A 16,862-nucleotide genomic window follows, 5' to 3' on the forward strand; every position below is an offset into this window, starting at 1 on the left:
ACCTCCTGAAAGGAGATGAGGTAATGGTCTCTTGAAGTGGGGATCTTGTTGTTGCTTCGTAGAACACGCTGGTCATTGATGGATTCATTGAGCTGCATAGATGCCATCAGTGCCGAAAGTTCCATCAACTCTTGAGTTGCTGCACAGATGCCATCAGTGCCGAAAGTTCCATCAACTCTTGATTTTGTATGCCATTCTTCAAGCATGATTTTTATGATTTTGTATGCCAGTCAATATACAGTGTGAGCACAATAGAATAGTGATTTGAGTAGTGGAGCCAACATGTTGGGCTGGCTGCTGAGATTTACCCCTTCTCTGTCCACCTATGCTGGAGGGATTGCTGCTGGATTCGGATGCTGCTCTAGAATGAGCCTGGGTCTAGAGTACTCAAACAGTGCCCCTATTTTCTGGCCATTGAGGCCCTGTTCCGAGGATTTGAGTAGTGGAGCCAACATGTTGGACTGGCTGCTGAGATTTACCCCTTCTCTCTCCACCTGTGCTGGAGGAATTGCTGCTGGATTCAGATGCTGCTCTAGAATGAGCCTGGGTCTAGAGTACTCAAACAGTGCCCCTATTTTCTGGCCATTGAGGCCCTGTTCCGAGTTCCACAAATTCTTATGATAAGCCAATTATTGGCCATAACTCAGAGAAATTATAAATCAGTTTTTTTTTTTACTTTTTGTAGTGTTGAGGTTTCATACACCTTGTTTGGCGTGCTTTACCCTTGTCTAAGCTGACTATATTATAACTTTTCAGCAATCAAGGAAGAAGAAGAAGGATACTGACTTCTGGTACGATGTTTGTGGATGGGTGATCCTTGGTGTCGGCATTTTTGCTTGGGTTGGAATGGCCAGAGCAAACACCCCCCCCCCCCTCCACCGCCAGCAAGGTGAACCAGATGCACCGCCAATAGAACTTTGCAAATGCCATAGCCGCATATCTATGTCAAGTGCCTCGGACATGAATCTTGCTAGGAGTTAGTTTGTGTATGGAAGAGATGGTGTTTCCATGTTACGGTTTGGTCACATGTTCATGCCTGGTTTTCCTTTGGGAGCCTTTATGAGTTTTCCCTGTCATCGACATACGGTGCTGGATAATTTTGTACGTGTTTACCTTCGCTGCTGTTTTGAGGCTAAAACGAATGATAATAGTTTTGTTCACATTGATACTGGATGTTATCAGAAGGTTCCATACATCAAGCGGTATCCTATTTTAGCAACACTACTAGGAAACACCCCCTGTAGATACGCTTTAGTAGTAACACCGCTTCAAAGCGTCTCTACGTCGGCTCGGTAAATACGTTTCGTGAAACATTTTCGTAAACGTGTCAAATTGTCATGATATTAAACACGCTTGTAGTGTCAATAGTACTGTAAACACATTTCTTAACATGCTATTTGAAATCGTCTCAAAATGACACGGAGTTAGACACACCTCTTAGCATCGTTAATCTATAGACACATTATAAAGCGTATCAGACATTTGTCTATATGCATGTAAAGACATTTTTTGACATGAGTAGAAAATCATGTAAAATTTATACAATTTAGACACGTTTTCAAATGTGAGTAGCATGTCGACACGTCGTAAAGCCTATCAAACAGTTATCTATAGGAACGTACAGATGTTTTTTTGATGCAAGATTGAAAACATCCCAAAGTGATACTCAATCAGAAGAGGAGGACGAGAAATATTTATACACGATTGAAAGTGTAATTCAAAGGATCGATCATCATCATTGATACAAGTTTGTATATGAGCCCATCTATAGGATTATAGTACAAGTATATCTTACAAATATAGATATATTTTATAGTCAAACCATATATCTACCTATATTGCATATATTACCGCTTGGAATAAATAGTGAAGGCTAAAAATAATCAACCTTGTTGCTTATATATATATATATATATATATATATATATATATATATATATATATATATATATATATATATATATATCACTTTTTAGCAGATTCAATAATGAAGATTTATATAAAAAACATCTCTTAACAAATAAAAATATATTATGATCCAATATGGAATTGGACTCTAACCTCTATGCTACAAAACTAGAGAGAAATCATTGCACTACCGATTTAATTTAAGTAGACAAATAAGTAAAATTTTATTAAATAGCCGATTGAAAAAAGGAAAAATTCAAGAAAGGGAAAAAAAATTTGCTACACCAAAGAATCGAACCATTGCCTTGAAGGCTAAAAGCTGCTGCCAAACCACTGTGCCAACGTATGTATTGTGTACTTGTTATCTACATCGTTTTATATATACAAATTTGCGCCTCCAATAATATTTACCCTAACCAAAGCAAGTCTGGATACATTATCGTCACTCCAAATCACCGCCGAGGACCGCCGCCACCGCAACGACGCACACCGAGGCACAACGCGCATGTTTCCCCGTGCGGGCAGCAGCAGCTCAGGGATCCCTAAGGCTCCCTATCCAGGCTCCAGCGCGGCGGGTCAAGCTCCAAGTAATCCTCCATCGCGACTCCATGTCTAGGCTCCAGTGCAGTAGGTCGAGCTCCAAGTAATCCTCCTTCGAGGCTCCCTATCCAAGCTCCAGCGCTGTCCAAGTAATCCTTCCTCTCCGTTGGTCACATTGCAGTATTCTCCCATACATAGCTCTGAATCTTGTAAAGAGTACAGACATTGTTTATTTTGAATCAGTGTTGATTAGGTACATACGGTTTATGTATATAGAAAGATAAATTTTAGAACTGGCAGTAGAGATAATAGTGCTGAAACTCAATTCCTAATAAAGGCACACGTTAATTTTATTGGATCAAGTACTGTTCAATCTTTTTCTAGTGGTGTCCATGCTCGTGTCACCTCCTAATTGAGGTAGCTATTAGAGAGTTTTGGATTCTATTTTTGATTCTCCTATAGCAACAATAACTTAGGATTATATTTTTATTTGAATATTGAATATCAACTTTAGTTAATATCCATCCCTGGGAGAAATCTGTATTAGAAATTACAGCTGATTGTTTTTATTTAATCTGCATGGGTTATTTTATATAGGGTGATGGACCGAAGTTGGATGAGAAAAGCAAAACAGGACACTGCATATAAAGATGGTGTTGAGCACTTTTTGGCTTTTGCTTACCGCGACATTCCACAAGATAGTGAGATACTTTGTCCATGCAAAAAATGCAAAAATAGATTAAACCTGAGTCAAGATGAAGTCAGGACGCATCTGAGATGTGATGGTATTCTTCAAGGTTATACTACATGGGTTCATCACGGTGAGCATTATGAAAGACCAACAAATGCATTTGTTGATGTACCAAATATGACTCGAATTTTGGGTACTTCGGGTCCCGTACAAGATGGCCAGCATGGTGAATCAGATAGCATGCAAGAATTGTTATAGGCTGCATTGGGAAGGGATGCAAGTATGTCTGAAGGTGGAATAGATGATTTTAATTCAGGATATGCAGATATGGAACATAATGTCTCCGAGAATCATGTGAATGCAGCAGAAGGTGATGCATCCGGGGAGGAACAGAATATATATGCGAAGTTCTTGAAGGATGCACACACAAGGTTATACCCTAGATGTAAATATTCTAGTCTGTCATTTTTGGTCCACTTATATCACTTGAAGTGCTTACATGGCTGGTCACAAGAATCATTTACAGCTCTAATGGGGCTACTATCTGCTTCCCTGCCTCCTGAAGCAAATCTTCCAAAGACATATTATCAAGCGAAGAAAATCATCAGTGAGCTAGGTCTTCATTATGTGAAAATCCATGCTTGCCCCAAGGATTGCATGCTTTTTCGAGGTGATTATGAAAAAAAATGATTTTTGTCATGTGTGCAAGAGCTCTCGTTGGAAAGTTGATGAGAAGAAGGCCTCTAAAGGTAAACGGAAGGAAAGAAGACCGGCAAAAGTGTTGCGTTATTTTCCATTGGTACCTAGGATCCAAAGGTTATTTTCAACCACCATAACTTCAGATGACATGAGATGGCATGAAGAGGGTCGTGTCAAGGATGGAAAACTACGACATCCTGCAGATGGTGAAGCTTGGAAAAAACTTTGATGGTAGACATGATGATTTTGCTAAGGATGCTCGAAATGTACGCCTTGGTCTTGCAAGTGATGGATTTAACCCTTTTGGGAACAAGAATTTGAAGCACAGTACATGGCCAGTAATGCTCGTTCCCTACAACCTACCACCTTGGATCTGCATGAAGCAAACATCTTTAATGTTGTCAATGATCATCCCCGGACTAGATTCTCCAGGTAATGATATTGATGTATATTTGGAGCCTTTGATCGATGATCTCTTAGAGTTGTGGAAGGGAGTGGAAACATTTGATGCCTCATCAAAAAAGGAATTTCCACTGCGAGCTGCACAATTGTGGACTATAAATGACTTTCCTGCATTAGCTTACCTATATGGATGGAGCACAGGTGGTACATATGCATGTCCTTCTTGTGGTCCAGCGACAAAATCGTTTCACCTGAAGAAAGGTAAAAAGATGTGCTATATGGGCCATCGTCGATGGCTGCCACAAGATCACCGATACCGAAGGCAAAGGAAACAGTTTGATGGCATGGTAGAGACTGGACTTGCACCAGAAACAATGAGTGGCACTACTGTATTGGGAATGTTGGAAGGCAAAGAGTTTGTGTTAGGGAAAAAGGTACCCACAACGAAGCAGTCCAACAAGGAAGTGGAAGTCGAAAGTGTTAAGAAACGCAACCGTAGTAGTGGAGAGAAAAAGAACCAACCAAATGGGAGCATTGGTAAGGAGAAGAAGCCAGAGGATTGGTTGAAAAAGAGGTCAATTTTCTTTAAGCTACCATACTGGCAACACAACAAACTAAGACACAATCTTGATGTAATGCATTTAGAGAAAACTGTGTGTGAGAACTTTATCGGTACGTTACTGGATATTCTTGGTAAAACAAAGGATGGACTTAATGCACGACTTGATTTAGTTGAACTTGGAGTTCGAGAGAATCTTCACCCTATTGTAGATAGTGAAGGAAAGCAATCAACTCCTAATGCACCGTTTACCATGACTAGAGCACAAAAGGAGATTCTTTGCTCAGTAATACAAAATCTAGGACCTGCTCCTCTGATTTGTTGGATCTGTTCTTCCTTTTGTGTTGTCCTCCCACCTCCGATTGCACTTCCTATCTGCAGATTGCGGCCACCATCCGTCCTCCCACGCGCTCCCCCTACTCTTGCTATGTAGAACACCTGCGCACATCGACAGCCCCTCAGTTCACCACTGTGAGCATCTTCCCTTCAACCCATCGATTTTTTCTCACATTTTCTTGTTGTGATTCTGAGATGCACTAGATCAGGGGTTTGGCTTCGAAATCTCCTATCACCTTACTTACATTGAATTATATTTCTCTGATCAGATGATGCTCTTAAATAATATCTGATGGTACATAGCTTTAGATGGTACATTAGGTTAGTTCCTAGAGATTTATCTGCTCATGCTTGGAGGTTGTACACTCTCTGCATTTACTTATTCATTAGCTTGGTACATGACAATCATATATCAAACTACCAATGCAATAAGATTGTGCTTTATAAGACTTCTACAATTTATAGTCCTGATTCGTCTATTTGGTCGAATCCAAATTCCTTCCTCGCTACTAAGTATAAATCTTAAATTTAAATGAATCCTGAATGATTTTATTAACAAGTAGTACCTTAAAATATTTTTTATTCTAGTTTACATTGCTCAATTCCATGGTCTACTCTATGTATTGCTTTCTGATTAATCTGCTTGCAATGTTTCTACAATTTAGAAATAACTTTTCTATTGCACAGATAGATACATACTATATTATATCAGGTTGGTTTGTATCTTGATCATATTGTCACCTATGAATCTATCTCAATCCGTCCCACAGGACTGTCAAGGACCCCCCCCCCCCCCCCCCCCCCCCCCCCGCGGACAGCAGCCGAACTTCGGTTAGTCAAGTGTGCCGCTGCAGTTCTGCTCCCAAATCAGTATCGACACTTTGATCTTGCACATGTTCCATGATCTACAGCGCTTGGTTTAGCATTCTAACTTATCGAATTCTCCCTGAATATTAAGAGAAAGTATGCTACAAGTTATTGTGAAATTGAAATATTTCTTTCAGCATACTATTTGGCATTATGACTTATTTTTCATTCCATGATTCATGCTGCCACTGGAGCCGATCCTTCAGTAAAGGAGCAACTTTCATCATTAGCATAGAATTTTCATTTCAAAACTCTGTTTATATCAGTGCCATGCCCTCCCCATGGCAGCTCCAGAACCCTTCTTTGCTCACATCATTGCAAAATAGCATTGCATATTTTAATTCTAGATAAGTGCTCATATGGAGAATAAGACTAAATGAGATTAAAACATGCAGCGAGGGTAGTAAATCAGAGGTCATGCATATTTCTTCTAAATTCATATGTCAAGTAAATCATCCAAAGAATTTTGATCTTTCAGCTGGGTAGTCAAGTAAATCATCCAAAGCGCTCTAATCTTTCAGCAGGGTAAGGCCTTCTAAAGGTGTATAGTTTCTGAATTTATATACCATCTGCAACTAAAATCAAAAGACCAAAAAACTAACCTTTGCCCTGAATTGAACCTATTGCTGAATGGCTGAATTTGTTATTTTTACATATATGTGTGCACTCAGCTTACACTAAACTGTCAAGTGCTGATTTATGTTTCTCTTGAGCTCCCATGTATATGCAGAAAAATCATGGCAACAAGACCTCGAAGAATAAGGAACTTGAACCTCCCGCAAGTAGAGGACGTAGAACCTGCTAAGGATGAGCATGACAATTCAGTGGAGAATGATAACAATGAAAATGTACAGGGTCCTCCTGATATTGATGGTTTATTGGCTCGCATGCCACGCTACCATCCTCGAAGTCCAATTAAGATAATATGTAAGTTCCATGATTTTTTTTCCTTTAATATTCAAATGCAATGTGAAAACAAACATTTCCATATATGCAGGGCCAAATGGAGAGGTGCGGCAAGTTTTAGGTGATTTCACAATTTCAAATCTATTGCAATTAGAAGGAGGAAAGGTAATTGTAGGGACTGATGAAAATGGAGTCCCAAATGAAAGGTCAGCCTCCATCCTAGGTCAGCACCTTGGACAAATAGCAGAAAAGCCATCATTAGCTCCTTTACACATTCAAAGATGGGACAATGCTCTGTTCAAGACACACAAGGAACAAATGATCAAGGATGTTGAGGTAAATTTATCTTACCAGTGCAAGCAACTACATCCATGTTTCATCCATCCACTAACATTTACCTTTCCTTTGTATAGGAAAAGTTTGAGTTCCCTCGATCAACTATACAGCTCACAAGGGATTGGATCCTAATGACAGTTAACAATAGATGGAGAGCCTACAAATCTAAGTTGAAGAAACAATATTTCAATCCTGAAGAGAGATCTCTAGATGAAATCATAAAAGGGAAACCACCAACTGTGAATGAACATCAATGGAGAGCTCTTGTTGGATTTTGGTGCCAGGAAGCACATAAGGTGACATCAGTTTACACAACAATGATATCAAATTCCAAAGCAACATAAGAAATAGTTCTTCATGACTCTTCTATCTTTGCAGAAATTATGTGCCACAAACTCCCGATGAGCAAAAGAACAGAAGAATACCCACACAACAGGGCAAAAAAGCCATGCTAGGCTGAAAAAAGAGATGGTGAAAATAATCATCCTATGTTATTTGTTATATTCACTATCATCTAATTGAGATTTAAAATGATCCTCAAGTTACAATGTTGTGCAGGAAGATAACAATAAAAGAAAGATTCATAGGCTAGAATTGTGGGAGGCTGCTCATAAAAAAAAGAATGGTAGATACACTACTGACACAGTAGAGACATTAATGGTACATTTTCTGCTCCTAATCATTTGTGTTTGATCTGCAATTCAGTTTAGCAATCTATGACCTTCCAATATATTTATATATTTTAATAGGAAGCATCTTTTGAGGAATTACCAAAAAGGCAAGAGAACAACAATGGTAATCTTTCAGCTCAAGATTTTGATGAGGTATTCAATGAGATAGTTGCTAAGGACTTAAAAGCACGTGGGTACTATGATGACAAGTATTGGAGTCAAATGCGAGTTTCTCGAGGTGTAACCTTTGTTACTCCATCTGAGGAAGAAACAAGGTACCAAGAGAAAGTAAATGCAATGGAGAATAAGATGCACCGCATGACTGGTCTGATGAAGCACTGGCTTGCTTTCATGTCAAAAAAGTTTCCAGAAGAGGATTTCATAAATGAAATGGAAGGAGCCCTACAGGATGATGAAGTAAGGATCTAATGGACCATCTCTCTCTTTCAAAGATCTGATTTTTTTTTTACTATGTGATAATTTGTTGCTGCTACATGCTATCAACTGCCTGCTAGTGTTCATGACTTGGTGTGTTAGACTACAACCTGCTGCTATTAACATGTTTTCTCCCTCTTTTGCTGTCCTATAACATGTACATGACTAAACTAGCTTCAAGCCATGCAACACTAGTTACGTTCAGCAAGATAAAGTCTTATTGTGTTATTATCTAAACAAATACAAGAATAATGACTATACGTCTAATTTCTGAACAAGGGAGTTGATAGCAACCCCTTCCTCTCTGCATTGTGATGTAATCATTCTAGAACTAATATGTTACAACTGATTTGTCATGCACCAAAGAATAGCATATCAGTTCAGCACATGCAAGCAATTTGAAACATTGGTTTGCTTAATTTATTGTAGGATGGTCTTATGGAAAGAGAATGTGATACTGAAAGAAATTCTGAACACTCAAGTGGTAATGACTACTCTCCATCAATTGATGTGCAGGTAATAGGGTGTCTACTTTATTTCTAATATACTTGGCTACTAGAATAAATTACTAAGTTCTTGCTCATGTTATTTAACATGGTTGATGGCACTTTATAGCAAGCACCTATCAAGATAAATAAGTGAGCCATTGAATACCACACATCTTTATCAAATGAGCAGACAATTGCCGAGATAGGCTTTTGTCACTCAGATCATAGTGATTAGGAATAGCATAAACAAGTAGACAGGCATCTACACTTCCCTATATACCAGCTCTATTTTTCTCTAAGTTTTTCTTACAAATGGCACAAATAATTTGAGACCAGCATGTAAGTAAATGAAAATGGTAATTGTGCTTGACTATTATGTTGTGCTGCACACCACAAGGAACTCCAGCTTGTTGGCTGCTGTGTTGTGCTACTGGTTGGCTGCTGTGTTGTGCTGTTGTTTTCATGGCCCTGCAGCTATGCTGCTAGCTCGTTGGCTGCTATATGGGATAATGCAGCTGTTTGACTAATTGTTTTTGTTAACTCTGAGATAAACTAAGCTATGCTATGCTTATAGGAGGGTCATGCAGATAAGGGTGATCCAGCCACTAACTTGTGATCTAATACTGTACAGACCAACATGGTATGACTAAGCTGTCATTGCAATTTTGTTTCATATACATATTATGCTTGAACTTCCTAGAGCAATGTGATGTTTAGACTATGAAAATTATATCTATTGTAGAGATCTCGAAGAGTTAAAGCCCCCAGTTCAAACCAATCTGAATCGGTATGCATCTGTTTCTCTTGTTTCACTAAAATAAAATTAGTTAAAAGGCTCAAATATCACATCTTCATGTTTGCAAAATGTTAGTGCGAAACGGAAGTCTATCTTATTTCACTGAGAAACAAAGGGAGAGTGGCGGCGAAAGGAATGTTAAAGACTACTGATAGCAAACGAGTTATTGGTGGAAGCATGCTTGGAACCGAATTTGTTGGTGTTTATGTTGATGGAATTGAAAATAAGGGAGATGAGCAGTTACCTCGGCCACTCTATAGTATTCATACACTAATAGATGCTATTGGCTTTATCATTTCTTGGGCCAAATCACATGTAAGTGTTCTATTTTATTCACTTCTTTACAGATTTCTATTATGTTCACTTATAGTGCTGCTCCTCGTACCCCCACCCCGTTGCAGGTGAAAAAAGCTACGAGTTCAAATCATACTTGAACCAACTTGGAAAGAAGTTCAAGCCATGAGTGGAAAGGAGAAAGAAAGGGCAAAGCAAGATATATTTTAGTTCTTAGAAAATTCTAGAAATATTTGTATGATACTGCTACTTTCTATGTTTCTTTAAGAACAAATTTGTTTTGTCCAGTGTACTTTAATTAATGGATGAGTTGGTTCCAGAATTACTCAGTTTGTTGTTTTGTGAAGGCAATGAATTGATTGCAAATACAATTCCATTGATTAGTTACTTTTCCATTATTGTCCTGACAAATTACAAACAAGAGAATATATGAATTATAAATATAAATAAAAGAATCTTAATATACTAATTCACGTGAAATATAAATGTACGTATGAAATCATCTTTACTTTTCTTAATACACAATATGGTGTACTATAGAACGTGTCTATATCTATAGATGCATAATAAAAATGTGGCTACGATATTGTTTCTTTATTTGTTTAGACGCAGTTAGGTGTTACAATAAAGTGTATCACATGCCACGTCACCTGACTCGTCAGCTGCCACGTTGTCCATGTCAATCGCGTAGTATAAAACGTATCTACTAAATCATCGCTATGCTACTAAATACGCAACGTGGCATGTCTAATAACGTGTCTGCATTATTAGACATGTTTTATAAGCATAGCTATGAGATTGTCTCAACATTTCTTGACATGACATGAAGTGTTACTATACTACGTAACGACACCAGTACACACGCTTTATGCACGTGCCTACAAAATTGTATTAATGTGTGTGCACATGCATCTAACGTGTCTACGAAACGTCTTATTTCCCATAGATACACTTCAAGAATTCGTCTCTACAAAGCCTGACACGGTCCATATGAAGACGCTCCTAACACGCTTTATGAAATTGTGTCTACATCGTTGTAGAGATGAAATAAAGCGTGTCTAGGTCCAAATTTAGCGTACCTACAAGGGGTGAATCCTAGTAGTGCAATGCATTAAATAAATGTGAGGATATGTGTTTTTCACATTTTCAGCATTCAACGAATCCGATGGATAAGTCAGGAACCTGCTTGCTTCGTTGTAAGTTATAGTAGCAGTTGCATGCTACTAGCCCGAGGTTATGCCCTCATGCAGTGACTCAGAACCGCACTCGCGTCGAGGGCGGGGGCGAGACATGAACTCCCCGAAAAGATGCGTTTTCAGACAGGATAGAGATGCGCTACGGGGGCCTGTTCAAAGGCTACAATTTCAAAAGGCATTTAAAGTGAATGTATTCCAAGAATATGATACAAGACATCTTTAAAGTGAATGTATTCCATGAATATGATATTCGCCGAATGTGATGTATTTCAGGCATCATGAAAGCAATCATAAGACATCTGAAAGTGAATCATATTCCATGACGGAATGTGACATATGGAATATATCATATATGATAAATGTGGAGTTTTCGGGTATTTTGATTGATTATAGATGACTTAACCATCAAATAGCTTGGATTTGCATAATTGATTATCCTTAGGACATAAATATTTATCAAAACAAAAAAGATGTGATGGCTGCAGCAGCCTTTTGGTTTAGCTGCTCCCTCGTGCCACTCTACTAATAAACATGGGGGGTGTTGTTCAGGCTGATGAGCTCTACAAACTGATGAGCTCGATTGTGCTGTGGGGGAGGGGGTTCACAGAAGCGAAGTTCCTGATGGCAACCATGTTTAACTCGGAATGATGGTGCATGTTCATCGTTCTTGTAATTCAGTAGCTCATGAATTGGCTTGCGTTGGTCGCACTAGGGACTTGGATCACCAGGCTGTATGGGTGCATCCTCTCCCGGACTTTGTAAACGTGTTATTGGTTCGCGATTCCGCTAAACCTCTGGTGCCCTAAATAAAGTGACGAGCCTGATAAAAAAAATAAACATAATAGTAACAACATCACATGTTTAGGATATAAGGAAACCCAGAAAAGTTTTGGAATTTTGTAGCACAAACAGCGTTCCTTCATTTTTTTTGGCTCCATATAAAGATTTGTATTATTCTGTGCCTGAGTACTGCCAGTAACAATTTATTTCTTGACTGTAACATATTGAATGGGCCATGCAAATTCAATTCCTAAAGAATTTTCGCCCTGTTCGGATAGCTGGGGCTGGGGTGGCTGACTGGTGGCTCAGCACCTCAGCGGGGCTGGGGCTAGGATGGTGGCTGGTGATGCCCAACTCCAGCCAGCTAGCCATCCAAACAGGCAATTTTTTTATGAAAGTCTTTGGAACAAAGGATTGAACTGTACTTATTTCTTTGAAATTTGGAATGAGTTGTTTCATGGAAACTTAGGAGGAAAATAAACATGAGGTGCAACCTCCTGTTTTTTTTTCCTTTTTTATTTTAGGATTCGAGTGTTTTAGATTCCTATACGACTTCAATTGTATGAACATTCCAATCCTCTGTTTTTTTTCTCTATTTCTATGTTTTGAAAATCTTGCATTCTAAAGAGTCACCTATAATCTGATAAGATTCGCATATTAATTGCTGCCCCACGATCAAATACAAGTGGCCGACAAGTTGCATGGTTGATGTGATGGAATCTTTTGGCTGCTAGAGCGTGAGGTGTGACCACCAAGTGCGCACTTATGAAAAGCTTTGTAATAGCCAAAGCTTCCCTCACTTCTCTGCCCTCCTTAGCACACGAAACAGACCACAGATGGATCGCACAGTGCAGTAGCTAGGAGCACAGAGATCAATGGAGGTGGTGAGCGCTTCTCATGGCGTGTTGGGTCCCATACTGGGGAAGCTCACCTCCCTGCTTGCCGATGAGTGTGTCCGCCTCAAAGGTGTCCGCCGTGAGATCCGGTCACTTAGATCTGAGCTGATGAGCATGCATGCTGCAGTCCAGAAGTATGCCATGCTACAACATCCTGATGTCCAAGGGAAGGTATGGATATCACTGGTGAGGGAGCTGGCCTATGACACCGAGGATGTCATTGACAAGTTCGTCCACCACCTTGGCAACGGCAGCCACCACCACGGTGGCTTCAAGGAGTACTTTCGGAAGATTGCTCGCCAACTCAAGACTCTTGGGTCTCGCCATGGAATAGCCAGCCAAATTGACGAGCTGAAGGCTCGTGTCAAGGAGGTCAAAGAGCAAAAGAGTAGTTACAAGCTGGATGATATTGCTGGTAGCACCTGTGAGCGCTCCGTCGTGGATCCCCGGTTGTCTGCGCTTTTTGTCGAGGAAGAACACCTCGTGGGCATTGATGGTCCAAGAGACGATCTTGTGAATTGGATGGTGGAAGACAAAGGTAGCTCGACGAAGAATCTCAAGGTGCTATCTATTGTTGGGTTCGGAGGGCTAGGGAAGACAACGTTGGCGAAGGAGGTCTGTAGCAAGATCCAAGGGCATTTTCATTGTCAGGCTTTCGTCTCAATCTCTCAAAAGCCAAATGTGAAGAACATTATAAAGGATGTGATCTCCCAAGTGCCATGCAAGAAAGAATTTAAAGAAGATATTGACACTTGGGATGAAAAGAAATTTATTGTGAAGCTAAGGGAACTGCTACAAGATAAGAGGTAATTTCATTCAAGAAACTATCTACTCCTTTAGTTCGAAAAAAACAAGTCATTCTAGAAATTTTATGACAGATTAATAGGAAGATAAAATAACCTTATTTGCCCCTATTTATTAGTCATATTTGGCACTAATAGTTATTGCATGCACATGCACATACCAAATAGGTTAAAACGACTTTTTTTTGGACGAATTTTGAATTATAGGTTGATTTGTTTTTTTGGGACATAAGGTGTAGGTTTTAGTATCATTCCTTAATGCCTAGACTTAGCATGATGTTGATGTCATTCTGTTCCTACTTGAACTCTTTTCATTCTTTTCATAATTGGTTAACAATATTTACTTATACCAATTAGGTACCTCATCACTATTGATGATATATGGTCTATACCAGCAAGGGACAGTATTAAATATGCCTTCCCGGAGAATAACCTTTCTAGCAGAATTATAGCTACAACACGAATTGTTGATGTAGCAAGATCATGTTGTCCACGTGGTGATATTGACCGCATCTATGAAATGGAAGCCCTAAGTGATCTTCACTCTAAAAGGTTGTTTTTCAAAAGAATATTTGGTTCCGAGGACTGTTGCCCTGATGTGCTAAAACAAGTTTCAAATAAAATATTGAAGAAATGTGGAGGCCTACCATTGGCACTTATTAGTATATCAAGTTTGTTGGCAAACCGACCGAAGATCAAAGACGAGTGGGAGAGGGTCAGTAGGTCTATTGGTTCTGCATTGGAAAAAAACCCAAGCTTGGAGGGAATGAATAGTATATTATCCCTTAGCTACAAAAATCTTCCACCTAATCTGAAGACCTGTTTGTTATATTTAAGTATATTTCCGGAGGATACAGTCATTGACAGAGAGTGTTTAGTGAGGCGATGGATAGCAGAAGGCTTTATTTGTGAAGAGCGTGGACATAGCAAACAAGAGGTCGCCGAGAACCACTTCTATGAGCTAATCAACAAGAGCATGGTCCAACCAGTGGAAGTTGGCTATGATGGTAAGGCTCGTGCTTGTCGAGTTCACGACATGATGCTAGAGCTCATCATTTCAAAATCGATTGAAGATAATTTCATCACTTTCGTGGGCCACGGGCAGACTGATGTAGCAAATCGTCATGGTCTTATTCGGCGACTGTCAATCCATCATATTGACCAAGAGCTGGCATCTGTATTGGCAAATGAAGATTTAAGTCATGTTCGGTCTCTAACGGTGACAGCATCAGCTTGCATCAAATACTTGCCTAGTCTCGTTGGCTTTGAAGCTTTGCGTGTGCTAGATTTTCAAGGGTGCCAAAATATGCAAGAGTATGATATGAATGGCATAGATAAACTTTTCCAGCTGAAGTACTTAAGCCTCAGGGACACTGACATGTCGAAGCTACCATCAGGAATTGCGAGGCTATATGGTCTAGAGACGCTAGATCTTAGAAATACACACATCGAAGAGTTGCCACCCGAGATTGTTCAGCTCATTAAGCTACGACATCTACTCATTGCAAGATACATTAGTATGTATTCCGATGAACATTCTTGGATTGAAGCTACAACCAAGATACCAGATGGAATCGGAAATATGAGGAACTTACGGGTGATCTCAGGCTTTAATGTTATCAAGAGTTCATTAGGTGCAGTGGAGGAGCTGGGGAATCTGACAACTTTGCAAGAACTCCATATACAGCTGGACGGCAGAGGATCTCAGGAATACAAGAAGCATGAAGAGATGTTACTTTCCTCTCTATGCAAGCTTGGCAGATGCAAACTCCCGTCGTTATGGATATATTCTTCCGACTCGACACCACTCCAATTCTTAGATTCTTGGTCCCCTCTGCCATCTTCTCTCCAAAGATTTCAGATGAACACTGACTATTTTTTTCCGGAGATGCCGAAGTGGATTACGCCAAAACTCACCAGTCTTGCATACCTAGACATTAATTTAGTGGAAATAATGGAGGAGGATCTGAGCATATTTGGAGAGATGCGTGCCTTGCTTTCTCTGGTGTTAACGTTCAATGGTGCCCAAAATGAAAGAATTATTGTCAGAGGCCATGCGTTCCCATGTTTGAAGGAATTCTGCCTTTTTTGTGGTAATTCCGGCACAAGGCCAACATATGTGAAGTTTGAAGAAGGGGCGATGCCAAAGCTCGAGAAGCTTAAGGTGCCATTCTTTGTGTCAATGGCTAAAGCCTATGGGTTTAGCTTAGGTATTAACCATCTTCCATGTCTGAAACATGCCGTGGTTGTACTTAAAAATAGAGACGCGACATCTTCCGAAAGAAAGGCTGCAGCGGCTGCCATAAGGAATGAAGCAAATGCCAACCCCAATCATCCCAGGGGATTTATTGAAGAGAACGCGGAAGAGATTTTCACAGATGATGAAGAAGAGGGTTCCACAGATGATGAAGAAAAGGGGTAGATACCTGGGAAATGTTACGATCACTACATTTCATTACCAGTGTAAGAGGTATTGATCTTAATTGCCAATTTGAAAAATCTGCTGTTGCTTTCTGTACATAACATATGTATTTCCTTTGTATGTGCAAGCAAATTTGACACGGCCACGTGCCCTAACCTTTTTCGTTCAGGTGAAATTTTACTCATGCAAATGCGAGATGGTGCGCTGCCTTGAATGAATGTAGTGGTGCAGCTTCGAGGCGCCTTTCCTTTTGCCTTTCAGATGGGAATACACATGTCAAACGAAGAAGCCCAGATAAAGATGTCTCGGAACAAGTTGTCTTGGTTGCTTTGCTACATGGCACCCATTCGGTCTGATCGAAACCTTGTATCTGATTTTATTTCCCCCAGGTTTTGTTAAGAAATAAGGAGGTCACCTCTAGGTGAAGTTTGTTTATTTAGTCGTTGGTGTGTTTTAAGTACTTGTGTGTAACTTTAACTTGCTGGATCATGCATTTATTTTAAGGCGAAACAGCTGGATTGATAGACATTTGCAATAACTTGGATGCCGAGTTTCAGAGATGTGAAAGGTTTGGTCCCTGCTATACTCTGCCATTTCCTGCTGCCGACGTGGAGCATCAGGGCTACTTCTTCTTGCTCAAACGTGTGAATGCATTGTTATTTCTCCACTAGCAGCGCAAGTGCAGCCGCGAGCTGCATGGATGAAGATAGCAGTTGCGGCATGCCGTCCTTGTTGGCATTAGTTGCGGATCGGAGGGAGACGGGCTGCAGCCTGCAGGAATAGATCTCGGTGTCGCCGATGCCGAATGGATCGCACCCACTGATGGCCTCAGGTGTC

The 16,862-nt window shown here is 40.0% G+C and overlaps 3 protein-coding genes across 5 annotated transcripts; all 3 read left to right on the top strand.

Moving 5' to 3' along the window:
- The first annotated feature begins 1,961 nt into the window (after positions 1 to 1,961).
- On the top strand, positions 1,962 to 5,428 carry LOC120710306. Its single transcript, XM_039995939.1, has 4 exons — positions 1,962 to 2,597; positions 3,046 to 5,085; positions 5,181 to 5,270; positions 5,405 to 5,428. Exons 2-4 carry the CDS (start codon positions 3,997 to 3,999, stop codon positions 5,426 to 5,428), a joined length of 1,203 nt encoding a protein of 400 aa, XP_039851873.1. The 5' UTR covers positions 1,962 to 2,597; positions 3,046 to 3,996.
- A 292-nt stretch (positions 5,429 to 5,720) lies between these two features.
- Positions 5,721 to 9,951, top strand: LOC120709090. 2 transcript variants are annotated; one of them, XR_005689576.1, is made up of 10 exons: positions 5,725 to 6,929; positions 7,000 to 7,244; positions 7,322 to 7,540; positions 7,623 to 7,715; positions 7,803 to 7,904; positions 7,994 to 8,332; positions 8,780 to 8,866; positions 9,413 to 9,478; positions 9,581 to 9,625; positions 9,710 to 9,951. XR_005689576.1 is itself a non-coding variant. In XM_039994611.1 (6 exons), exons 1-4 carry the CDS (start codon positions 6,740 to 6,742, stop codon positions 7,647 to 7,649), a joined length of 681 nt encoding a protein of 226 aa, XP_039850545.1. In that variant the 5' UTR covers positions 5,721 to 6,739; the 3' UTR covers positions 7,650 to 7,715; positions 7,803 to 7,904; positions 7,994 to 8,015. The 2 variants fall into 2 exon arrangements, 1 of the variants encoding a protein (XP_039850545.1); XM_039994611.1 differs by lacking the exons at positions 8,780 to 8,866; positions 9,413 to 9,478; positions 9,581 to 9,625; positions 9,710 to 9,951 and having other exon boundaries at positions 5,721 to 6,929; positions 7,994 to 8,015.
- Positions 9,952 to 12,615: 2,664 nt separating this feature from the next.
- On the top strand, positions 12,616 to 16,583 carry LOC120709092 (disease resistance protein RGA5-like). 2 transcript variants are annotated; one of them, XM_039994613.1, is made up of 4 exons: positions 12,616 to 13,606; positions 13,961 to 15,767; positions 15,866 to 16,073; positions 16,195 to 16,583. In XM_039994613.1, the coding sequence occupies exons 1-3, from the start codon at positions 12,780 to 12,782 to the stop codon at positions 15,914 to 15,916; spliced, it is 2,685 nt and encodes an 894-aa protein (XP_039850547.1). In that variant the 5' UTR covers positions 12,616 to 12,779; the 3' UTR covers positions 15,917 to 16,073; positions 16,195 to 16,583. The 2 variants fall into 2 exon arrangements, with proteins under 2 accessions (XP_039850547.1, XP_039850546.1); XM_039994612.1 differs by having other exon boundaries at positions 12,617 to 13,606; positions 13,961 to 16,073.
- The last annotated feature ends 279 nt before the right edge of the window (positions 16,584 to 16,862 follow it).

The sequence above is a fragment of the Panicum virgatum genome, chromosome 5K, assembly GCF_016808335.1.
Source record: "Panicum virgatum strain AP13 chromosome 5K, P.virgatum_v5, whole genome shotgun sequence".
Lineage (NCBI taxonomy): Eukaryota > Viridiplantae > Streptophyta > Magnoliopsida > Poales > Poaceae > Panicum > Panicum virgatum.